The sequence below is a fragment of the Vipera berus genome (genome assembly GCF_964194415.1).
Source record: "Vipera berus genome assembly, chromosome: 1".
Lineage (NCBI taxonomy): Eukaryota > Metazoa > Chordata > Lepidosauria > Squamata > Viperidae > Vipera > Vipera berus.
In genome coordinates this window covers 337,271,211-337,297,067 of record NC_138202.1, presented here as the reverse complement: position 1 = coordinate 337,297,067, position 25,857 = coordinate 337,271,211, and the positions used below count along the sequence as shown (strand labels likewise).

General features: G+C 42.1%; 1 protein-coding gene across 1 annotated transcript in view; it reads right to left on the bottom strand.

Moving 5' to 3' along the window:
- The window catches only part of DPYSL5 (dihydropyrimidinase like 5), a gene marked incomplete at its 5' end in the record, with an annotated part of 43,790 nt that overhangs the window by 4,208 nt on the left and 13,725 nt on the right, over nucleotides 1–25,857 (bottom strand). Inside the window, 9 exons of the mRNA XM_081315042.1 lie at nucleotides 1,812–2,019; nucleotides 5,652–5,794; nucleotides 14,936–15,077; nucleotides 15,321–15,477; nucleotides 15,858–15,933; nucleotides 16,226–16,270; nucleotides 16,659–16,727; nucleotides 17,245–17,424; nucleotides 20,348–20,506. Of these exons, the coding sequence (XP_081171168.1) occupies nucleotides 1,812–2,019; nucleotides 5,652–5,794; nucleotides 14,936–15,077; nucleotides 15,321–15,477; nucleotides 15,858–15,933; nucleotides 16,226–16,270; nucleotides 16,659–16,727; nucleotides 17,245–17,424; nucleotides 20,348–20,506 (1,179 nt within the window). The remainder of the gene's footprint in view (nucleotides 1–1,811; nucleotides 2,020–5,651; nucleotides 5,795–14,935; nucleotides 15,078–15,320; nucleotides 15,478–15,857; nucleotides 15,934–16,225; nucleotides 16,271–16,658; nucleotides 16,728–17,244; nucleotides 17,425–20,347; nucleotides 20,507–25,857) is intronic.

Here is a 25,857-nt window from a genome sequence, read left to right as displayed (position 1 = left end):
GCCCGATAGTTCTGGGATGGGTTTCACTTGGAGAGGGAAATTCTGCTGAGTTGCTGTAAACAAGCCCTACCATGATGGCAGGATCTATGCTAGCTTCCTCTGGAGATGTTTTTTTCTCTAAGATCCCTCACTTTTACCTGGGTTTTATTTTATTTTTATTTATGAAGAAAATTTATATGACTGCCCAATTCACAGTGACTTCAGGCAGCTTACAGAGTACAGAATTAATTAAAGCCCATCCCTCTGGTGATAACAATCTATTTACAATAATTATTCTCCAAAATAAACACGAATCTCTTATTCCCAATATATCCCTCCTCGCTTCCTCTTCCCTTGAAATTGTCCCCTAGCTGATCCACTCTCTCTCTCTCCATATCTCTATTTCTCTTTCTCCCTGTTTTCCTCCTTCCCATATGCAACGCTTGGTGTGTTTTTTCCTTATAAAATTGAAGCTAATTTTATGTGATGGAAAAAGAAAAAAGGGGTGACCAGGAAGAAGAAGGCTGAGAGTTTCCTCTGTTCTCCCTCCCTGTGATCATACAAAGTTAGTTCTGGGCTGCACAGCCTTATCCTTTGGCTCGCTTCATTGCATTTCAGAGTGCCCGAATGCTGGAAAGGCCGTGGCTTTTAGCTATGTGTCTGAAGGCACTGAACTTTCCCCTCTCACCTGGGCAGTCAGAGAGGTTTCAGAAAATCTAATCTTGCTCAGAAGCTTGCATCTTATTTGAATAAATACTGATACTGCACCACACCAATTGTGCCCATCTACCTCCTGATCTGAAGATGGAAATCATTCCTCCCAGGGTAATCTCTTCCTCCACTGGAGTCTTCCTTCTGCTTAGCAAGTTCCTAGTGAACTTCTCTTTTCTTTTCCCCTCTATTTCTGTCAAGTCTCTTCAAATATGTGAAGCCTGGGCATGGCCAATTTTCTTTTTATAGGAAGAAGTCTGTAACTTTGCTTTTTAAAATCCCTTGAGATCACTTTCTGCAGCTGTTCAGAAAATCAGAAGCTTCAATGTGATGCACACAAACCTGTCGCTCCAAATGTTTGCTTCCCACCCCTATTTTCCTGAAAACAATTATGTTCCAGAAACCAATATCCATAGTATTTCTCTAAACAGAACCCTCCTCGTTGTGGAGAACTTGCTCTGTCTGCTCAACCACCTCCTCTTCCCCCAAACCATTTCTACTTTCCTTAGCAGCAGGATGTACTTTGGGTTCTGTCGAGTAATTCACCGATGATTTAGCCAGCAACAGTTCCTAATCATTTTATGTGTTACGGATTATTGCCAGCATTAGGGGCAACGTGCAACATTTGTTAGGGAACATGATCCGGTAACTGCAGTCATGTCCTATTGTGGCTGTCTTGAAGTTATCTAGCTGGCTGCTGTGGGAAACTGGATGCTGGCCATATATGATCTTACACTGGTCTTTGGCCACTGATCCTTTTAGTATAATAAAAATGCATTTTTATTAGCAGTTATGTTGCTCCATCGCTATGCCTTTACTGCACATACATAGCCTTGTTTTGCAACCCTTGCCTCATTTTCTAAACAGCAAGGCATTATTGCAACTGTTCACTATGCTAAGGGGATTGGTGTCCTCAGGTCATTTTCACAATGATATTTTTATTCACTGGGCACTCTTCTGCACCAGTCTTTCATATTGTAGCTCTTTCGTCATGCTGAGGACTGATTTGCTACCAGACAGTGTGAACTTATGGAAAAGGGATAAGCAGTGCAGGGAAATCCCTCCTAACCCCACTTAGTCACATGTCTCCTGCCTGCCTTTTTGCTTGTCCCTTTTGGTACCTTTTCTCGCTGCACCAGTTTCTTGTACACGGAGTCTGGAAAGGAGCGGAGAGGGCAGAACTTCCCGGTGCCTTCAGCACACATAAAGACTCCATTCTCATAGACAACGCGCCCGTGGCTTATAGTAACCAGTGGTACCCCATGGCAGCGCATATTCTCATACAGGTTCACATCACCACCCTGGACCTGGGTACTGGCTGAGATGGTCCTAGGAAAGAGGAAAGAGCACTGAGATCTGCAGGGAACTGGCTATACCAGGGGTCAGCAACCTGAAACAGTGAAAGAGCCACTCGGAACCGGTTCCCTCACAAAAGGAAAAACTGGGAGCCGCAAAAAATGTGTGCACATGCACGTACATGCGCGCATGCGCAGAACAGGGTTTGAAGAGTGGAGCCAAGGCGAGATATGCACCTACCCTGCATATTTGAATTGATTGGTTGAACTTTTTTAGTCCCACCTTTTTTTTTTTTTTTGGACTGCACATGGCAGAGGATTGGGAGCTGCAGGAGATGGCTGAAAGAGCCGCATGCAGCTCCGGAGCCGCGGATTGCAGACCTGTGGGCTATACTATCTTAGCCCTGACAGCATCTAGTTGTTTCCATTTCTAGGATCTCCTAACTCAAAGGAATGGGATCATTGCCCATCAGCTTTACTTGATTTCAAAGCACGAGGGTAGAACCACTCCAATGCTTAACAATTATAAATCAGTGTACAAAGTCAAAATGAGGCAAAGGAAATTCAAATAAAAGGCAAATTACTTATCCCAGTATTTTTTCTGGAAACTTCTTTTTCCTTTCTAATTTTCCAAAACTCACACAATCTGAGTTGTTAAAAGATGTTAACACTGCTCCCACCATCTTCAATATCAGGAGGAACATCTGAGAAGATTCTTAATGTCTTAATATAAGCTTGATGGTTTCAGAAAGTTCAGGGAACCAGATCAGTTCTTCCTTTCTATTGACATAAACTTCTGGTGATTTTCAAGGGGTCAAACATTAACACCATTTATCCTGAGAACTTATAAATCAAGTAGTGGCTATGCCTATACAACATGTTTAATCAGTTCAGGTGAAAGCTTAGCTGGCTTAGCTTTTTAACATGACTTAAAAGACCTTAGATCAGGGTGTTGTGACTCAGGGCCAGCCTGTGGGTCCGACAGCCGGGTCCGATGTATCGGAGGACTCAGATGTGGGGGAGGAGGGAAACGAACCGGCTGATGATGATTTGGAGGCTTTGCAGAGTCCTCAGCCGGGGACCTCTTCTCAGCTGTGTGAGCCCGAGAGTGCGGAGGATGATGACCCACAGCTGGCCCTGTTCAAGGACGCCCGACGCAGGAGGCAGACGAGCAGGGACAAACAAAGAAAGACTATGGGACTCCTCGGGAGGAGGCACAGGGAGACCACGCCCTGAGCTCTCTATAAAAGAAGTGTTTGGGGAGGGGCTGGTTGCTGAAAGCAACTTTTCCGCTTGAGAAGACAAGCTCTTGTGTTTTTGTTAACTGCGTAATTAAATCTTGGCAGAAGCCTTTTAGCCTTGGACGCTTTCCAGACTCTTCTTTTAATTAGGGGTTGCGAGAAGAGGGCTGGTTCAGAACACAGGGTATTCTTATTATGATTTTTATATAGCAGTATCTAAATGTTATTATTTTGCTTTGATTAACTGTTTTTTCTTTATAGAGTTGTATTTCCGGTATGATTGCACTGAATATTTCGTTTTTTATTCACAGACCTTACATTTAGATCAGGGGTCTTCAACCTTGGTCACTTTACGACTTGTGGACTTCAATTCCCAGAATTTCTTAGCCAGCCATGCTGGCTGAGGAATTCTGGGAATTGAAGTCCACAAGTCATAAAGTGACCAAGGTTGGGGACCTCTGGTTTAGATTATACTGACTGCTGCAAATTTAGAATAAAGCTCCATCAGATATAAGATGACTTAAGTCTAAGTAAATAAGTAATAAGTCTACTATTTACTCTTATTTGGCTTATTAGGTTTTTACTATCTTTCTTTAGTAATATTTATTGGTGTTGAATGTAATTCTCATGAAAGCCATTGTATACACCTTAATTTAAGAAGAGAAAGGTAGATAGGTAGGTAGGTAGACAGGTAGGTAAGTAAACAAACAAACAAATGCAGTATCTTCCTGGAAAAAATAGTCAGCAACTCTGTCAAATTGATTACCTTAAAGAAGGAACTTCATTTAATGGCTTCATAATCTAGCATCATCATTAATCTAGCCCAGGGGTAGGCAACCTCGGCTCTTTTATGACTCATGGACTTCAACTCCCAGAATTCCTGAGTCAGCTATGCTGACTCAGGAATTCTGGGAGTTAAAATCCATGAGTCATAAAAGAGCCGAGGTTGCCTACCCCTGATCTAGCCTGACAGTTTTCTGCTTTTTGCAAATAAGCAGTCTGGTCTAACCTATTGAAACATCATTCTTGACACTGGACTAATTCATGTGGAAGAACCACAGGCGTCTGTTTTTATTTTGACTGTTACTGAAATATGGATTAAAATTCCGTTCCATCTGCAGCTTGGTCCTGGAAACATTGAATAGATTAAAGTACTTAGGGATTTTTTTTAGAATAAGACATGCTATACAAATGTTTTCAGTAAAATAATTTTAAATTCATGACACATAGAACATAGTCCTGTCCTATTGATTAGTGAGTCCTCTTTTGTCTAGTAATTAGATTGACATATGATTGTTTTTTGCATTCCTCATAGAAACACTAATTCAAATATTCATGGCATTATAATGCTAAGCCATAAGGTTGCCTTGGGAGCAAATATTCTGCCCACAGGCTCTACCTTTGAGGGGATCAGGTAGCAATGTTTTCTGTGGCTATATGGCTTTATTATCTAGCATATGGTACCAAGATCCTGTGCTCACATGACAATGTGATGTGGTAATTAAAGTATGGATTGGCACTGGTTAGATCCAGGTTTTAGTCCATTCTCAGTCACAGAAACTCATTGGGTGACTTTAGACCTCACTTTTTTTTACCTAAACCTACCTCACAAGATTGTTGTTGTGGGGGAAAATCAGGGGATGGGGCATTACCTATCCCACATTGAATTCCTGAATGAAAATGGGATATACATTGCTTAATGAAATTATGGACACTGATCATTCAATCAATATTTCGATACTGCAGTTAATGTCTTCTCTTCCAACAGTTTACATGGCAGATAGAAGGAGTAGCACAGGTTCCCAACTACCTATCATTTATCCCCTTGGTCATTTCCAGTGGTATAGTTAAGGCAGGAGTTGCAGCGACCTTGGGGTCCCTGGCACAAAGGGCCCCACCTGGATCTTCAGTGGTTTAAAAAAATGAGACCTGACTGTGGCCTGCTCCAAGACAACATCAACTTATACAGAAATCTAAACACTTTATCCTGCACAATGGATAGGACTGGTGAGATAGGAAGAAACAGGATAAGTATGGCAGACAACTGAATTCCCTAGCCATCTTCCACACATTGAAAACAGTCAACAGTGAGAAACACTGAATTAGAGGGACCTCTAGATAACAGCAAATAACCACCAAACCTCTCTTTATTCCCATCTGACACTCATCCAGATTCTTGAAGATCAGATTTGGCAGCCCTAAACCTGCTGGTGCTATCCATTGGCAAGAGAGTGCCCTGAGTGTTCACTGCTGCCATTCCTCCCTGAAAATGATTTGTGTGTGTAAGCCTTGGCATCAGAAAAGAACCTGGTGGCTTCTCTAATGACTAATGTTGGGATGTTCCACATCTGAAATTTGCACAGAAATTTGTTGTTAGGACTATGGCTACTCCTCTCCTCCCAATCCCATCTTCCCCAATGCTTACTTGGTGGCCTCAGGGTCCCACACAACTACGTCTGCATCGGCTCCAGGAATGATGCGGCCCTTGCGAGGATACAGGTTGTAGATCTTGGCAGCATTAGAGCTGGTGATTGCAACAAAGCGGTTCTCATCCATCTTGCCCCCTACCTACAAAGGAGCAGAGTCAGAAGATTCAGTTCCTGCTCAGAATGAGTTTTAGAGTTATACTGTGGTGGTGTTAAATAATTTGGTTTGGGTAAGGGGACTATAGCCTCGGGGGAGGGGTGTAGGAAAATTGGGTTGCAGGCACAGAGTATCTCTTCACAAGTCATCCCCATATAGGAGCAAGAAATGTTTGCTATTTCCTGCTTACTCTCTTATATGAACCTTTGCTTCTTGCTCAACTGTTCATTTGCAGTTTACTTTTTCCTCAAATGTTGTGTTCTTCTCTTCTCTTTCCCTTTACTAAGGCCCGGCTTTTAATCTGGATGATAAAATGATATGTCAAGGTACAAGTATAGGGCTACAGAAGTCACTCAGTTGCCTCAGACTGTGAGATGGATGGCAAATAAATTTAATAATAGTAATAATAGTTACAGGGAAGTGCCTGTTCACAAAGATTGTGCCCAAAGGACAGATTTATAAATATCAACCTGACAGCCATTGTTCTTAGGCCCATTGGGGACAAATGCCTTTAAAGACTGCTTGTGACAGAAAGCAGGAAGCTATAAAAGAATGGCATAGAAACACCAGGTAGGATTCCGCTACATCGTAAGATGCAAAATAGCAATTATTTATTGAATGCATTTGGAATCAGCCAAAATACTCTTGGCGATTACCAATAAAAGAAAATAGTTCTTTTCTTTAATAATAAAATACAAAAAGACTATAGTGGTTGCAATGTACAACTTGGACCACAGTGTTCCCTTCTAATTTTGAACCAGTCACTTTCTCAGCCTGATTATGTCTCAGGTTTGTATTGAAATAAAATTGGGGAAAAACCACTTATATAAGCCATTTAAGCTGTCAGAGAAAAGTCAGAATATCAGTGGATACATGAATGAAAATATAAACAAAAGCAGTGACAAATAAATCCAGTAGCAAGAAATCCAATAATTAATAAACAGCACTATCATTTTATCAGGTGTGTTACCATGTATGAGGCTTAATGATTAAAATTATTTTTATCAACTTTCAGTGATGTATGAAGGCACTTCCAGATACATAGAAGATACTTTTTCATATGGTAATTGGCTGCCTTCTCAACTAACAAAAAGAAAAGATAGCAGTGTAATTATTCCTGTACAGGATTCTTTTGAAAACAGAGAATTTCCTTGGGAAACCCAAGCACAAGATAACAGCACCTGATTATTCTTCATTCCCTGGAGTAACTCCCATTCCCAACACAATGTATTTTTTTCCTTAAATTAGAGAACAGGAATGTAGCCATTGCCTATTCTATTTACAAAGCAACTTATCTGCTCTAAGAGTGAAGCAACAGGAGCTTGCCAACTGAAAGCCATTGGAAGGAACATATTACAAAGATAAAAATGGAGGCTGAGCATTAAATTTATGTGTGCAGCTGCAACTACGACCCTGAAAAAAACACTCCAGAGAGGGAGAACAGAGTAAGAAGCAACTTCAGGAAACATGGAAACAAAGGAAGAATCATTTGAGCAACACAATTCAGATCTGGAGAATTTCCAGAAAAAGAATGAAATAAATCCTTACCAAAGCAACATAGAATCTTAAGAGAACCTGTGTGCAAAAACGTAAGTAATTTATTAGATTTCTAAGTGCTTTGGTTAGTAAGCAGGCGAGACAGCAAGTTAACAGTTTAACTTTTTATTCTGAACCAGACAAAGAACGAGAGAACAAGACATCTATTTATACTGACAGCTGCCGACAGTTTGACCAATCAGGGGTGAGTTCGTTCCCGCGCCGTTGTCTCCGCCAATCGGGGCCGTCCGGATTTGACAGCTCGGAGCTGTCATCGGTAGCGCGTGTTGAGCTGTCAATCGCTGGCGCTTGCGCAGTTCCGTCCGGCAGCTTTTGACAGCTGTCAAAAGCTGCCGCGGTTTTACCTCAGCCCTGTTAACTTCTATTTAACTCAATGTGTGAATACATAACAATAACAATAAGTAAATACACAACACCCCTTACCCCTCCCTCTGATTGAGTTGATTTTTCCCTGACTGTTTCTTTTTCGGGTTTCCCCATTCGAAGTCTTTTAGGTAGGTAGGAGGTCTTTTTATTCTTTCGGAGTGCCGGGGGTTTGTCTCGGTTGGTTGTTCCTTTTCCCCAGGGGCTTCTAGGGTTGGCTCCGGGGGCAGGGGGTCTGGCTCCGCAGGTTCCGCGTCACTTGGAGCGGGGTGTTGAAATGGTATATTCCGATCGGGGGAATTTTGGCGTGCGGGGCTTTGTGGCGGTGCTTCTGTCAGCATTTCGTCGTCACCCCTTCCCCCTATGTTTTGAGGACTGCGCCGCCGAAGTTGGTCTATGTGTCTGCGGATATGTATATCCTGTCCAATGTCTATGATGTATGACAGGGGGCCTGTTTGTTCGATGACCACCCCTTGTGTCCATTTGTTGCCCCCCCCGTAATTTCTTGCCCAGACAGCTTGCCCTGTGTTGAGGGTTCTATGTTGGAGGGGTGGTTCTGGGTCTGGAGGGGATCTGTCTGGGTGTAGACGGTCTAGTCTGGTGGTTAATCTTTTGCCCCAGCGAAGCTCTGCTGGGGACTTCCCAGTAGTTGTGCATGGTGTGGTGTGTTGAGATAAAAGAAATTGTGCCAGTCTTCGGTGCCAGTTGCCGGAGATGATTTTCCGCAGTGCCTCCTTGGTTGATTTTACCATCACCTCTGCCAAGCCGTTCGTCGATGGGTGAAAGGGAGCCGTGGTGGTGTGCCTAATAGAGTTCGCCGTTGTGAAACTCTGGAATTCGTAGGAGGTAAATTGGGGGCCGTTATCGGAAACTATAACATCAGGAAGCCCGTGTGTTGCGAATAATCCCCTTAAAACTTGTATTGTGGCTGATGAAGTTGTGCTAGCTACTGGCGCTACCTCTAGCCATTTCGAATAGCTGTCCACGACAATTAAGAATGATTGTCCTTGGAATGGACCTGCATAATCTATATGAATACGAGACCAGGGTGTCTTTGTAGTTTCCCATCTATGTATGGGAGCCTGTGGCTGGGCGGCTCTAACCATTTGGCAGGAATAGCAGCCGGCTACGTGTGTCTCAATCTGTTTGTCTAATCCTGGCCACCAGACATAACTTCTGGCCAGAGCCTTCATTTTGACGGTGCCAGGGTGACCCTCGTGGAGGCTCTCTAACACCCTGAGTCTGTGTTTGTTGGGTATGATTACCCTGCTGCCCCATAGTAAACATCCTTGATGGGTGGATAATTCCTTTTGCTTTAAAACATAAGGTTGGAATTCTGGGTCTGGGGGTGTGCATTGCCAGCCCGTCGTGACATATCCTAAGACTCTGCCTAAGATCTTGTCTGCAGCGGTAGCTGCAGAGATATCTTTGACAGATAATGGGCATTCCGGCAGGTCTGAGATAGCCAGTATCCTTCCAGCTAGTGCTGGGTCTGGGTCAACTATTGGTTGGGGTAGTCTGCTCAGGCCATCAGCATGGCCCATGGCTTTCCCTGGCCTGTATTCTAGCTTGTATGAATAGGCTGACAGAAAGGTGGACCATCTCAGGATGCGGGGGGGATAATATCTGAGGTGTTAGCTTGTTTACTGTAAAGAGTCCTAACAGGGGCTTATGGTCTGTAAAAATGGTAAAGGGTCAGCCGTACAGGTAATCATGAAATTTTTTTACGCTAGCTACTATAGCTAAAGCCTCTTTGTCGATCTGAGCGTAATTACGCTCAGGTTTTGACAGCGTTCTGGAATAGAACGCTACAGGGGTCTGTATTCCTTCTTTAGTTAAATGGCTTAGGACCGCTCCGATGCCGTAGGGGGAGGCATCGCAAGCTAGACATAAGGGCAGCTGTTCATTAAACAGGGCTACTGTTGTGTTGCTGGAGAGTAAGTTTTTTAATAGATTAAAACTGTTGTCATGCTCAGAGGACCAAGTCCAGGTTTTGCCTTTGTCTAGTAGCCTATGTAAGGGTTCAGCAATGGATGCCTTATGAGGCAGGAAGGTGTGATAAAAGTTAACTAACCCCAGGAAGGCTTGAAGTTCTTGTTTATTTTTAGGGGTTGGTGCTGTTTTAATAGCTTTAATTTTTGTGTCAGTGGGGTGAATTCCCTTAGCGTCTATTTTAAAACCTAAGAACTCTGTTGAGGGCACCCCGATGGAGCATTTGTCTCTTTTCAATTTGAGACCAGCCTTCCTGAACCTTAGGAGCACTTTAGTTAATTTGTCAGCTAGGTCTTTTTCTGATTCCCCTGCAATTAGGACGTCGTCAAAATATGGGCAGACCCCGGGAATCCCTTTAAGTGTTTTTTCCATGATTTCCTGGAAGATTCCCGGGGCTGCAGAGATGCCAAATTGAAGGCGGTTAATTTTGAATGCTCCCTTGTGGGTGACAATTGTTTGAGCCAAAGCGGTGTCAGGGGTGACAGGCAGCTGTAAATACGCCTGCGCCAAGTCTAACTTGGCAAATATGGCGCCTGACTTAATGGCCGCGAGGATGTCTTTGACAGCCGGGACCGGGTAGGCATGTGCATTCAATGCGAGGTTGAGGGTCGCTTTATAGTCGGCACATAATCTTATTTGGCCGTTCGGCTTAACTGGGGTTACAATGGGTGTCTCCCATTCTGCCCCTTCTACCGGTTCGAGGACCCCTAAGTTTGTTAATCTGTCAAGCTCCGCTTCTATTTTTTCCCTCAAGGCGAAGGGAACCCTTCTTGCCTTGATTCTGACAGGCATTACATTCGGGTTTAGTTTAAGTGATACGGGCGGTCCCGTGTACTTTCCTAGCGAGCTGTCAAAGACGTCTGCGAATTGAAGGCAGACGGATTCCAAGTTTGACAGCTGAATGGCGTTGACACCTGTCAACGCTATCCCTAGTGCCTCAAACCAATCTAATCCTAGCAGGCTGATTCTGTTTTCTTGGGTCACAAGAATAGGGAGGGATCCTTTAAATTTCTTGAACTCTACGGGGACGGAAGCTTTTCCCCGGAGTTTAATGGGCGTTTTCTGGAAGTCAGCTAGGCGGAGTTTGGTGGGTCGAAGGGCGGGCCGTTTCCTACTTCGGTTGCAAATGTCCCTGTATGTTTGCCATGAGATGAGTGAGACGGAGGACCCAGAGTCCATTTCCATCTCACAGGGAATTCCCTGGATCAGAACGTCCACCATGACTTTGGGCTTAAGAGTGCTGTGGACTGTATTTTTCTCCGCCCTCCCCCTTACATTAAGCACTAGGGTTCTGGGACTGTGCCTGGCTCTGAGTGTGTGTAGGGTCATACCTTCGGTTGTCACCTCCAGATCATGCAGGTTTTCCCGGCTCCGGCTGCGGCACACAGCTTTGAGGTGACCTGTCTTCCCGCACCCATGGCATTTGGCACTGCGGAACCGGCACGTCGCTCTCGGGTGGTTCCCGCCGCAGCTTGCACACTTTGCTCTGCTCGGCTGGAAGTTAGCGCCCTTCTGATTGTTGGCAGGCCCCCCCCTGTAGTTGCGTTGCAGCCTGAGCTTTTCGAACCGCCGCTGTACCGCATCTATGTCTGTGGGGCCGTCGTCATCTTCGGGACCGCTGAACCCGCCTCCTCCTGGTGCACGGACCCCCTGGGTCCGCTGTCAGATGCACGTCGGTTGTCTCCATGGCAGTCCTCGTATGCAATGACTTCTCTTGCCACATCGGTCATCGTCATTTCAGGCTTGGCGATCAGCTTCTTCCTCAGCCGTTCGTCTTTGAGCCCTATGACGATCTGGTCCCGGATTCGGTCTTCTAAGTCCGGGAACCGGCACCGACGTGCGGCGTGTCTGACCCGGGTTATGAAGTCATTTGCTGGCTCGTCAGGAAGCTGAAGTTTCCGTGCGAAGTTCACTCTCCAGTAGAGTTCTGACTTGATGGGCATGAAGTATTTGCTCAGCCCTTCGGTAAGGTCGGCGTAGGAGATAGTTGCGATCGGCTCCGGGGTGAAGATCCCCACAGCGGCATCATATACGGCGGGCCCGCTGAGCCAGAGGAGGGCGGCTGCCTTGGCCCGGTCGTCCGTAATCTTCTTGACCACCAGGTATCCTTCTACCTGGCCCAGATGAGATTCCCAGCCTTCAGGGTGGCGGGTATCGAATTCTCGAATGTGGCCGTGGTTCGTCATGCTGTCTGTAATTGTGGGTGCCGCTGCTTGCGTTGAATGGGAGTTCGGCTTCCCAGTGACTTCAGCAAGTGACCAGCTCGGCTAAGGGGAAAAATCTCTTCTCCCCTTAGGTAGTGACTTCAGCTTAGGCAAGCAGGCATCCCACCTTCGTCGCCAGTGCTTTGGTTAGTAAGCAGGCGAGACAGCAAGTTAACAGTTTAACTTTTTATTCTGAACCAGGCAAAGAACGAGAGAACAAGACATCTATTTATACTGACAGCTGCCGACAGTTTGACCAATCAGGGGTGAGTTCGTTCCCGCGCCGTTGTCTCCGCCAATCGGGGCCGTCCGGATTTGACAGCTCGGAGCTGTCATTGGTAGCGCGTGTTGAGCTGTCAATCGCTGGCGCTTGCGCAGTTCCGTCCGGCAGCTTTTGACAGCTGTCAAAAGCTGCCGCGGTTTTACCTCAGCCCTGTTAACTTCTATTTAACTCAATGTGTGAATACATAACAATAACAATAAGTAAATACACAACACTAAGAAATAAACTTTTCTCCTTTAGGACTCTTGGTCTCCAGAACCCACTTCCGGTTCTATAAGGAAGAAGGTATATTGCAAGCTAACGGTCATATATTTTAAAAATTATCGTAGAACCACAAAATATGTTGTGATTTTTGAAAATGTGAAGTCCTAGGAAAGTATATTCACATAATGTTCCAAAGGCTACAATTCAGCTTCAGAGATATTTTCTAGAGATGACACTCCACAATAAAAGTGCCACAACCAAAATGGTTCTCTCTCTAACACCTTGGGTAACTGCATCTCTTTAAGAGTAAGTCATTCAGAAAGGTCCTTTGAAGATGAACTTGAATTGACAAGCAATGACAGGACTGTGAAACCAAAATAATGGATTGTTACTGCATAACAGGATAAATAATCTACTTCACAATCCAGCCTTCTACCACATAATAACCAAAAAGGCTATGGCTACTGAGCTGAAGGGAGGGCTGCCTTGCTCATTGAAAAGCTTGTAGGCCACGAGTGTGTCTCAGAACTTTTCCAATTAGTTGTGACCTCTATATCACAGCTATCACTGGCTCTGAAAATAGGAATTTCACTATTCAAATCTAAACCATGTTACCTGAAGACTGTGTATTTGAATAGAAAGAAGAGCGAAGAAATTACAAAAAAGTGCAACTGCTTCCTCAACATAGTATCAGCAAAATGGGTATTGGGAAATTCAATACAAAAAAAAGACAAGTGTACTCTCAATGTTAAAAATGGATCAAAGGAGGTACATTGAACTAGAGATCAGTTTAAATTTTTTTCCTGATAAAAACCATTATTAACAGATAGGTATCAGAGATCTAGAAGAACAAGACTTGCTGAAGAAAATCAGCACAGCTTTTGAAAAGCTAACTCTTATTACACTGTTCTGCTAGACTTCTTTCAGCATATCAGTAAGTAAATAGATAGGAGCAAAGTGATAAGATATTATATAGTTTTAAGTTCTTCACCAAAGGCTCCAACCAAAATAATCTGTTGGATAAGAGCACAGGTCTTTTCATCTGGCTAACAAACAGTAAACAGAAATAATTTTCAAAATGGAAAGATATATATCTGTTTTAGTATTTATTTGGAGTTAGAAGTGAGCAGAGAGAAGGCAATTTTGTTGATATCACAAGTAATTCAGGATGGAAAAATGAAAAAAAAAAGATTACAAAGAGCTTCAAAAGGATATCTTCACATTGGTTTAATGAGCTTTAAAATGGCCAGTACAGTTCAGTGTAAGTTAGTGCAAGGGGTTGCATACTGAAAGAAAACCCAAGTCTAAATTAGCAAATATACACAAAAAGGTTCTTGGAATCATGTTCTATAACATAGTGCAAAGTCCAAACCAGTATACAGCTGCTGTAAATACGGTGAATTCCTAGGCTAAAATCTCTAGCAAAGGTACTGAAAATAAAAGTGAAGTATAATAATGTCCTTGTAGGGCTGCATTTGAAGGAATGTCCCATTCTGGTCACTTTAAAATGACATTCAAGCCTGGTACAGAAACAAGTACTGAAAATGAATGGAATAGTTCCTCTAAAAAAGGAAAACTGAAAGATATATAATATTGGGTTTTTCATGGAAAATGTGGATAGCAATACAGGAAAATTCAGGTCCAACCAAAAAAAAGTATTTGTGTATTTATTTATTTACACACCACATAGTTCTTTGGTATTCAGTGTCATCAGATGTAGTGATGGCTGCAATTGCAGATAATTTAAAAAGAGAACTAAGAAATCCATGGAGACCAGGTGCCCAATGGCTATTATAGATAGTCCTCGATTTAACAACTGTTTGTTTAGTGACCATTCAAAGTTATAATGGCACTGAAAAAAGTGGCTTACAACCATTTTTCACACATGACCCCATGATCACGTGATTTACATTCAGATGCTTGGCAACTGGTTCATATTTATGACGGCTGCAGTGTCCCGGGCTCATGTGACCATCTTTTGTGGCCTTCTGACAAGCAAAGTCAATGGGGAAGCCAGATTCAGTTAACAACCGTGTAACTAATTGAACAACTGCCGGGATTCACTTAACAAATGTGGCAAGAAAAGTCGTAAAATGGGACAAAACTCACTTAACAAATTTCCCACTTAGCAACATAAATTCTGGGCTCAATTGTGGTGCGAAGTCGAGGACTACCTGTACTCTCGATGACTACGTATTATCTTCTGAATCATAGGAAGCATACCTTAAATGTTACCTGGGAAGAAGAAATGATGGAAGGCGGCAAACTATCACCTTTTTGTACATGCTAATAAGTGTCCCAAATGTATCTTTGACTACTATGTGACAAAAAAAGCTAAAATGATAAGCCCATGATTTACTCCTGCAGAAATCTTACTTCTGAGATCGGTAAACTCTGCTTCCAGATACAAAGCAGGTCTTTATTTCTCTACCAGTTCAGTATACTTTCCTGCTCCTATTTAGGAAACCGGAATGGGCATCCTCCTTTCTTATTAGCCAGATGCCCTCTGATATTATTACTTACCACTCCACGTTCCCAGATGACAGCCATACGGTCCTGTACCCCACTGACTCCATGGGGGATCTTAGTGAAGTCTTCCTTCCCCATTGCCTTCTGTTTAGTGGTGAAAGGCCGGTGATCAGAGGCGACAACATTCACAGTGTCACTGAGGAGAGAGATAAACAGCAAGGAAAACATAGGATAAGTCCCAAGTACTGTTTGTTGTGCTGATATTTCACCCCAGATTTCACATGAGTTGTGGGGTTGAATGGTTTAAAAAATTCATAAATGAATGAATGAATGGTCACAGACTTTCCCTTTCAGATCTGCCCTTTTCTATCCCTTTTAGCTTACTTTGCAATTGATTCTTCAGGCATTATCTAGAGTTAAGTAATCCAAAGCTTCTTACTTGGCAAGCAAACTCATGAGGTAGGTGGAAGTGTTTGTATCTAGCCGCAAGGGTGGCACTGTGACGTAGGCTGCTGCATGGGACCAGTCCTGGTGATAGTAGTGTAAGCCTGTTAACGTAGTGTGTGCTGTGGTGGTCTCTGCATACACAACCTTCCCTGCAGGTAAGAAAGGGGAGAAAATATTGAACCCCAAGGAGTTAGATCCAATCTTTTTAAAGTGTTCAATACATTATAGGGTGATAAATAGATGAGGCTTTATCCAATATTGAATTATCTGAATAGAGTGAGTAAACGCCTGGGAAAGACTTTGAGGAAACTGAGGGTAGGAGATTGGAAGAGGAAAATAGCGCTCTTTGTAGTGCCACATTTAAATATATAGCTATTAAAATGTAGGAAAAGGCTCTGGAACCAGAAGGGGGTAAATGGAAAGAGGGGATTCAAAGCCTTCTTTCCAGCTGTTATAAAATAATAATAAACACCATGTATTTTGCATTAAGTGGTGGCCTTTGCACTCAGAATCAGAAGTTGGCTCTCACCTTGCATTTTGGCTGTGGCTATAACATCCCCGGCAGACATGCTAGACACGTTGACCAGATAGACGGGGCAGTGAGTCTGCCAAAAGAGGGAAAAGGGGGGAGAGCATCAGACTGAGCTGTGAACTAGGTTTCACAGAAGGATGTACACAGAAGGGTGCACAACATTCTACCTTCTTGCAAGGAGTTGGATAATGAAAGTAGCCAATGGGAAATTAGGAATCAAGTGGCCTGACATTGCCTAAGACCAAGGAATCCACCTAAGAAATTCCCTTGAAAATAAGCTTGTAGTGGATATAAGGGCTTATCCATTAGCATTAAGGTGCGTAAATTTGGTTCCCCAGGGAAGAATGGGGAGGGCTGGCTCTTACCCGATTAGCAATGGTGATGACACGATGTGTAGCTTCCGCCTCTAGCTGCAATGAGAAAAGGACATGAGACAGGCAAAATATAAGGCATGCTACATTTCTGCTATTAATAGCACATGTGCTAAAAAAAACCTACCATATCCCCATCACTAAAACAATGTTCGGCTATTTTAAAGTCAGCTTGAACAACTGACAGATTTATGGTAAGGTGTTCTAACTACAAGATGCCAGTATAGACAGGAATAAGACCCATACTGTGCTACAAATAGCAATTAAGTCAGTGAGCAGAGATAGTCATCTCCTGACCTGTTGACTGGGGAAGGGGATTTTTCCCCCCCATATCCAATCACACAGGTTTATGGGATAAGAGAGGATGGAGCAATTTCTGACTGCAGGATGCATGAGTGTGTGTACATATACCACATGGCATTTTTACCTCTTCTGGTCGACTGATCTCAATTCCCTCTGGACCAGTGATGCCCAAATCCAGAGCTTCCCTAGCTCCCTGTACAGAGAATCAGAACAAAAAGTTCAGAATCGACACAGTGGTATCCTTTTTTTCTTCTTGATTTTTATACTTACACAATTTGAAACCAACATCATAATCTGGAATGCCAATGCATGATATAAAGGGATTGTCTCCCACTTCACATTTTCAGTGCCTGTGATAGCTGAGATGGTGATTCCAATCCACAGTTCTAATTATATGTGAAAATAAATGGGTGATAAGGATTCTGGATTAATGAGAGCATGTCTGCATGGGTATTGTAAATTGCTTGCAGAAATGCATCCAATTGTTCAGAAGACACTAATGATAAGAATGAGAATATGTGTGGGACAAGGACAGGCTTTGGAATAATCAGGAAAGGGTGACGGAGAAGAAGATCTGCCCACCCAAACAAGCTGTATCCTGGAAAAGCGGCAACACTTTGAGACCATCCACATTTATGAAAACAGTGGAGCTCAGACCTGTCTAAGGGGGTATTATTGGACCCACCCTACCATCCTCCAAAGCAGCTTACCTCAGCCACTAGCTCGCCATTCTCAGCATGAACACGTGCAATAGCTCCAATATCTTTGCAAGCACGGAACACCTGATAGAGCTCACTGTCTCGGAGCATGTACAAGTCTTTGTATGTCATGAACATCTGGAAGGAGTTGACACCCTTCTCTCGAACCAAAGTTTCCATTTCTGATTTTACCTAAGATACCAGCAGGGATGGGATTAAGAAAGAGTTTGTTAATCACCACTTGTAATTTTAAAAAAGTCCTGCAGACAAAAATATCCTGTCTATCCACTCGTAGACAGAAATGATAGGAGAATGCTGCATGTAATTGAAACTCAGAATTCAAGGTCTCCAGAACTGCCAAATAAAAAGATGAAAGATCCATGACCACAGGATAGAACCTGCATTTTAAAATTTGCTTTCTTGCCATTCCAAGTTGTATCCTAAATAGCTCATCACATGCTCTGAACAAGAAATTTCATGCCATGTTGGTGCATAGTAATTTGTTTAAAATCACTCAAACTTTTGTTTCAAGGATAAAATTTTATGCCTTAGCTCTGCACTGCTACATATGTGCACGCTGGCTAGTCAAGCTCTGTGACAAAGGACAGCCATTGTAATTCTTGTTCAGGTGCCCTGGGCTTTTCAAAAATTTCCTTTCTCAGGTTCATCTGCTCTGCTTGAATCTGAATTTTTCATAGAAAAATTGTATTAAACATTTTCATTATAAAATGTTAATTATTGGCATGAAAAGTAGAATATAAAACAATACATCATATAAAGTTACATATAAATTTATACAGGTAGTCCACAACTTACGATCACAACTGAGTCCAAAACTTCTGTTGTTAAGCAAGACATTTGTTAAATGAGTTTTGCCCTATTTTACAACCTTTCTTGCCACCGGTGTTAAGTGAATCAGTGAAGTTGGCTTTGCTTATCAGACGACCACAAAAGGTGATCACATGACCCCCCAGGACACTGCATCTTTCATAAATATGAACCAGTTGCCAAGCATCTGAATTTTGATGACTTGATTATGAAGATGCTGCAATGGTTGTAAGTGTGAAAAACGGTCATAAATAACTTGTTTCAGAGCCTTGGTGGAGCAGTGGGCTAATGCCTCCTTAAGTAACACCAGCTGCCTGCAATTAGTGCAGGTTCGAGTCCCACCAGGCTCAAGGTTGACTCAGCCTTCCATCCTTCCGAGGTAGGTAAAATGAGGACCCAGATTGTTGGGGCCAATAAGATGACTTTGTAAAAATGCCGCTTGGGGGGCGGGGGCAAAAGCCCTAATAAGCAGGTATATACATAGAATGAAGGCTATTGCTAAGCACATTGATTTGTGCTTAGATTGTAAGCCGCCCTGAGTCTTCGGAGAAGGGCGGGATATAAATGGGATTAAAATAAATCAAAATACAAATTATTTGAACAGTCAGTAAATGAACTGTTGTAAGCTGAAAATTACCTGTGTATGATATGGTTGTCAATGATTCACATGCAGCCCAAATACTAAAAGGAAAAATATTCCACAATATTCTATAATAATAAGCACTAAAGCAGCTAGCTACTCGGTCACCATTAAAAAAACAAAAGCAAAAGATAGCCCTGAAACTTATACAAAGGGGCTGAGCTAGGCCCTCCATAAAGGACATAGGGGCAGCTTTCCTTGGGATGGCCACAAAGTCTTTAGAAGCAAGAGGTCCAAAACTCACAATATTTTAAACCAACTTAGCAAAATGCCAAATGCAAGGGAAAACCATAGCACAGCTTACTGCCTGCAGACTTAGAAGCAGTAATGAATGGGTTAATTGAGTAACTATGTAAAGTGTGCTACATAATTTACAGTAATTGAAAAGCCATTCTGGTATTACAAATTTAAGCACAAGGTGAATAAAGTGTTTCTGCTTATTACCTCACTATTCCAAACTACTCTTTCTCCAGCTATCTGTTTCCAAATGTACTACACTACAAATCAGCAGTTTCTAGACAGCATTGGAGTTTGTGATTCTGAAAGTTGTAGCCCTGTGCTCAGCTTGGAGAAGGCTCCGTGTTTCTTCTTAAACTTCTGGGACCATCCTTGGAGGATAGAGCTTCCAGAGAGGAAAATTAAGAGCAGAGTGAACAACAGTGAAGAAAAGACAGTACAAGCAGTCAGAAATTGAGGGTGGTTGGACTAGAAATGATTGAGGTATAGACCCAAACAAAAGACTAATGTAACCTCAGTCACCCAACCTGGACAAGATGGCCAAGGGATGGATGTATATAACCCAGTAAACATGGTCTGTAATTCCTGAACAAGCCCCAGATGTTTGAGGCTAAATATATCCTATCTAAGAGGCCTGAGTTGAAGAAGATCCCAGCAGACGACAACATGAGGACAGGACCTGGGCTGTTGGGCCATGATGATCATTATCCTGGATGAAAAGGGCAGGGCCACAGTTCAAGGTCAATTTTTGGTAGGATTTGATAGGGTACTGCCAACTACTTTAGAGGGTCACTTCTTGTCAATTTAGAAGAGTTTTCAATTCTATAGTGTCAAGTATTATTTAGATTCCTAAAATCTTCAATCAGCATGCCCAATAATTGTGGTGTCCCAGCATGGAGAACCATACTGAAGGCTAATTCTGAAACACATATGGTGACATTACAATGCAAATCTTATATACTTGCATTCAAAGGTTGGACCTACATAAGGATCCAATATTGGGTCTTACGGATTCTTAAATACACAGATCTTAAATGATGGGGTAGGAACTACCTTCTGGTCTGCAGTCAGATCAAATGTGGATTGCATCAGCAGCACAACCACTGTACAAATACAGGGAAGAGGTCTTGCGTATGTGTGCTTTTAAGGCGATGTTAATTCCTGGTCGCTGCAGTTTTCTTGGCAAGATTTTCCATTGCCTTTTTTTCTGGGGCTGAGAGAGAGAAGCTGATCCAAGGTTGTCCAACTGGCTTTATGCCTAAGGTGGAATTAGAATCACTCCCTAAATACTATGCTTGCTAAAGAGGGTCTTGAGCCTAAAAAGATTTAAGGCTAGCAGTACAGAGGCTATTAAACTAGACATTTTTTTTAAAAATGCTTCATATTCCCTACCAGGTTCATCCCTCTTACCTTAGGTGCCCACCAAGTGATGCCCATGTGCAGGGCATAATCACAGCACACCTTTGGGTCAGCCAGGCTGCGACACTTCTCATAAGCATCTAGCAGGGACGTTTCTTTATCTGGAAGCACATGTCCAATAACCATGGTGGTCCCCCCAACCAGGGCTGCCTACATATGGAGGAAGAAAACAACCCTTTAGAGAATTATATTTATATACCTGAAATTATTTCTATTCCTTTCTTGCATCATTTTTATAGCTTTCAGGGAACTAAATATCGAATATAGTAACTATCTCGTATTAGCAAAATTAATATATTACAGACATTAGCAACAATAGGATACTAAAATATTTAAAAATCCTCCAACACAAGAATCACAATATTTTAAACAACCAAACAAATAAAAAAGGCTTTTCACTTTATATTGAAAATATAGCCCAGCTGATACCTGATAAAGGCTATATTTGGTAGAGAATAATCACAACCTATCTTGCCTCCAATAGCAATGCAGAAAGTTTTCAGATAACTTTTAAAAATTTTCAGGTACAGAAATAAATACTAACAGAAACTAATGATTGATGTAGAAAAGAATGAAAAAAGAAGCAAAGCCAAATGTGCAGAAAAAAGAGAAATATATAGAAGATATACCAGATATAAGTATAAATTTGCAGTTATTAAATTCTTATCTAAGTTTACTACATAACTGTCATTTTTTTCTACTATCTTTTTTGTAATCATCAAATCCATGTCATAGTTTCATTTTTTTTCTGCTTCATGCAAAAAGTTCAAAAGTACAGAAAAAAATGACTTCCCGGGCTGCCCGCGGCTCAGCTGAGTAATTTTCACCCGAAACAGCGCCGATCAGCTGTTCGGGTGAATTTGAAGCCCCCTCCTCGGGAGAAGAGGAGGGGGTGAGGCCCCAGGTAGGGGTTGAGTTCTCCGGGGCCGCCTGAGCTTGTTGCTTGGGCGGCTGAAGGATCGAACTCCCCCGTAGCCTGGGTCACTCCCAGCTGGCCAGCGTCTCTGCTCCGGATTTTTTGGAGCAGAGCCAGGCGTTTGCGACCACCCCTGCCTGAAGGAAGGACTATGGAATAAAAGGAGCAGGCAGAGCGGTACAAGAGGAAAGGATGAAGAGGATTATTATATTTTACTCTCGAGCTTGATGGACTTTTTTAAACTTAAAGTGAAAGTGCGTCACAAGTGGAAGTAAAAGATGGCGGCTAAACCTCCCTCAAAAACTCTTCGGAGTGCTGGAACTTCTCCGACGCAACAATCATCATTGCAGGCGTTGCATCCTCCTGATGTATTGACACCGAAGGATCTACAAGATGCTCTTGAAAAACATGCTCAGGTAATTCTGGAATCAATGGGTGATAAATTTGCACGGATGGAGGAGAAATTGGAGAAATTGGAGGAGAGAATGGAAGAGAGGATGGAACAGAAGTTCAGTGTGATGAAGGCAGACATTTTGTCTTCAGTGTATAAAGTGGCTGAATGTGTGGAAGACCTGGATGAAAAAGTGGAAGATTTGACTCAAAAGAATGCCATATTAGAAGCAAAAGTATTGGAGAATGAAGATTTAAGAGACAAAATGGACAGAGAATTGAGTCTTGCTCAATATTACCAGATGCAGTTTGCTGTTAGAATCAGAGGCTTAAAAGAGAATATTAAGGAAGATCTAAAGCAGCTGATTTCTGAGGCTCTGGAAGTGGTATTGAATCAGCCAGCATCTGAAATAAAGGGAGGCATGGATAAAGTGTTTCGTGTGAATTCATGGATTGCTAGACAGAGAAAGCTGCCTAGAGATGTGGTGGTTTATTTTGTAAAGAGGGAAATTAGAGATGAAGTTATACAAGCTGCCTATGATTCTAAAGTTGTGATTGCTGATCAAGAAGTTTTGGTTCTAAAAGAAATTCCTCCAAAGATTTTAAGGAGAAGGAAGGATTTTACATTTCTTGTGCAAGAGCTCAAACAACGAGATATAAGGTTCAGATGGGAGATCCCAGTTGGGTTGATGGTGATGCATGAAGGTAAAAGGTACCGTTTGGTTACTGTGATGCAGGCGCGTGATTTTTATAATAACGTTTTAAAAGCAACCCCATTATTACTTTTGGAAGCTGCAAAGAGATCTGGAGAAGGAGAACATCAAGAGGTTGAAGATGGACAGACAGAGGAGAACGGTGCTGGAGGAGATCAAGCTACAACTTCTTTGGATGATCTTAGAGAGCAGAGGGTGACGCGTGCTGCTTTAAAACGATTAAAAAATAAAAAATAAAAGAACAAGATCAGCAGATGCCTATGGAACTTTCACAATGTACTTATAGCCAAGCAGTGGGAGGAGCACGGCCTAAAAAAGATAGTCCTATCAGAGCAGCGCTTTAAGAGCTTTGGGATGATATGCATGACAACTAAATTTTTAACTTGGAACGTTAATGGACTAAATTCACCACAGAAGAGGAAGAAAGTTTTTCAATATTTAAAACAATTCAAGATAGATGTTATATGTTTGCAAGAAACGTATATTAGGGTTGTGGATCAAAAGTATTTACTGAACTCAAGGTTGGGTACGCGATTTGTTGCTTCTGCAATGAATAAGAAAAATGGAGTGGTTGTTTATGTTAAAAGTGCTTTAACAGCAGACTTAATTGAAGCAGATAAGCATGGAAGATACGTTATGATAGAGCTGCTGCTAGAAGGCAAAAAGACGCTTTTAGTTGGATTATATGCTCCTAATCAACAACAAGCTGACTTTTTTAGTTTACTTTATACAAAGCTTACCCAGTTGGATTATAAATCTGTTATTTTTATGGGGGATTGGAATGGTGTTTTGGATGTACAGATGGACAAGGCTGGAGCTTTTAAGCGTGTCCCAAGTCATGCTAGATTGCCTAAATCTTTTTTTTTTTTGAAATGAAGATTTTATATTAATAGTGTTTGTAGTTATTCTATATGAGCTAGAGAGTGATAGATTTTAGAGTTTACGGTTGTTAGCATGTGGTTGTTTATGATTCTTTTTTTTCTGTTTTTTATACCTTGTACTTAGCTCTGGGAAGTGGGGGGGGGGAGGGGGGAAGGGTAAGGAGGGAGGGATAGGGGAGGGGTAGGGGGGTTTGTTAAAGATAAAATGTATGATAAAACTTTTTAATTAAAAAAAAAAGTACAGAAAAAAACCTTTAGCTATTAAGAACATTTTCTATTTTCTGGCAATCAGCTGACTGAGAAAGTCAATAGGACTTTTGCATGGAATTTTAAAGGCAGAATGGTAGACTCATTTGATCTGCTTTCCTGTTGGTTTCCCTTTATTTCTTAAGAACTGTACATTCAAAGATTGTCAGGAAGAGCTGTACAGAAAAGCAAAACATGTTTATTTTTTATTTCTTTGTTGCTGCAGGTAAGCAAAGTTTGTATGGTTAATATCTGTGGGGAATGTTATAATTGTGTCATGCCTTAGATTTGAGGTTTGTGGAAGTAGACTAGATGGCCTCCAAAATCATTATTAAATGTATTAGAACATCTCTGGTCCAGGTATGTTTCTAATGAGAACATCACTGTTTATATGAAATGTTTATTATTATTATTATTATTATTATTATTATTATTATTATTATTATTATTATTATTATTATTATTATTATTATTATTATTATTATTATTATTATTATTATTATTATTCCAAGAAGCCTTTAACTCTTTGTCCTTTAGAAGTGATGAGATAGGCACTCAGTGATGGAATGATGAGATAAACACTCAATATATGGTCAGAAAAATTCTTCTGAAAGACCAGAGATAGGAAGATCTACTTAACAACCCCAAAATAATGAGAAATCCCTGATTAAACCAAGCCTAATCGATTCAAAAAGTAATGCCTTCCAGCCTCATCTCCCCTTATGTCCCCAAAGTGTGGGACTACAAGGATGTTCTAGTAGATTATGAGGTACAGAGTGGAAGGGGTGATCCTGCAAGTACCCAAGTGCCACACTATCTAGACAGTTTTATAGGTTAAAACCAGCACTTCAAATTTACCTAAACTAAACTGGTAACCAGCACAGTACCTATGGCATTAACGTTACATGTTCCCAACACTGGAAACCATTAACAATTAGGCTGCTGCATTTTGTAATTTCTGTGTAGTCTTTAAAGAAAGCCTCATGTGAGGCGTCTTGTTATAATCTGTATGGGTGGTAAGAAGGGCACAACTGTGCCAGGTCCTCCTGCACCAGGCGAGACTTCAATTAGAACACCAGCTGGAGCTGGTGGTTCTTGTTTCAGTGATTAAGCAAGAACTGAGAGTTTAAACCAGGGGTTTTCAAACTTGGCCCTTTTATGACTTGTGGACTTCAACTCCCAGAATTCTTCAGCCAGCATGCCTGGCTGAGGAATTCTGGGAGTTGAAGTCCACAAGTCATAAAAGGGCCAGGTTTGAAGACCCCTGGTTTAAAATGACTCTTGAATTGCAAATCTGACTCTTTACAGGTAGCACCTGCTTGTGAGATGGCTTTGGTTGCTGTTTCAGGTTATCTTTGTTGGGGTTGGATGGGGGTGATGTGCCTCTTCTGTTGCTTTTTGATTTCTTGGTGGCTTTTGATACCGTTGATATGAAACCACTGGGGGAGGTCATGCAACAGTTTGAGGTGTGGTACCATTTCATTATAGGCTGTTCTATTGGGCTGCCTAGAATGTATAGAAAAGCCTAAGGACAGTGATGGGATTCAGCCGGTTCGCACCACTTTGGCAGAACCGGTAGCTAATTTTTTGTTGCCCAGGCCTAGAATGGACTTCCGGAAGTGGCATCCACACACAGAACCGGTTGTTCACTTATTTGAATCCCACCACTGCCTAAGGGGGAGAGAACAGATCAAAATTGAACCAAAGCAAAATGGAGCTGCTGTTTGTATACCAGGGTTCTCCAATACTAGTGTTGTTGAAGAACCCGATATAGAAATAGCAACTCCATTTTCTTTGGTTCAATTTCAGTATGTTCCCTCCCATCCAATTCCAATAAAGATAATCTGGAAGAGTAACCAAAGCCATCTGTATCTGAGCTGAACTCTGATTGAAAAGGGTTTCTAGGGAGCTGAGGGTTGATTTGCCACAATTGTCTGGACAATCTTCCTCACAAAAGGAAGGTTTAAGGCTGGCCAGCGGTCTTCTAGGAACATAGGATCTAGAGATGGCCTCTTCAAAAAGAGGGCATACCACAGCTTCTTTCAGGGCTGCTGACAGCTCCCCCTCCTCAAGCAAAGGGTTAATTAATAATCTCATGGATACAGGCAGTGACTTCTCCAACCCCCTCCTTGCAATAGCCAGGATATTAGCTGAACAAGAGCTCCATGTTCAACAAAGCAACTATTGGCAGAGAATCATAGGAGAAAGCCAGTGCCCATATGCTTTCCTTGGGAACTTCCTGATAGCAGAGCTAGGCAGGAGCCAGTAGAGCTGTTTGGTAAAAATAAATATATCTTATCTGAGACTTTCATGTGTTTAGATGAAGAGCTGAGCTAAAGCAGGCTCCAGAGAATA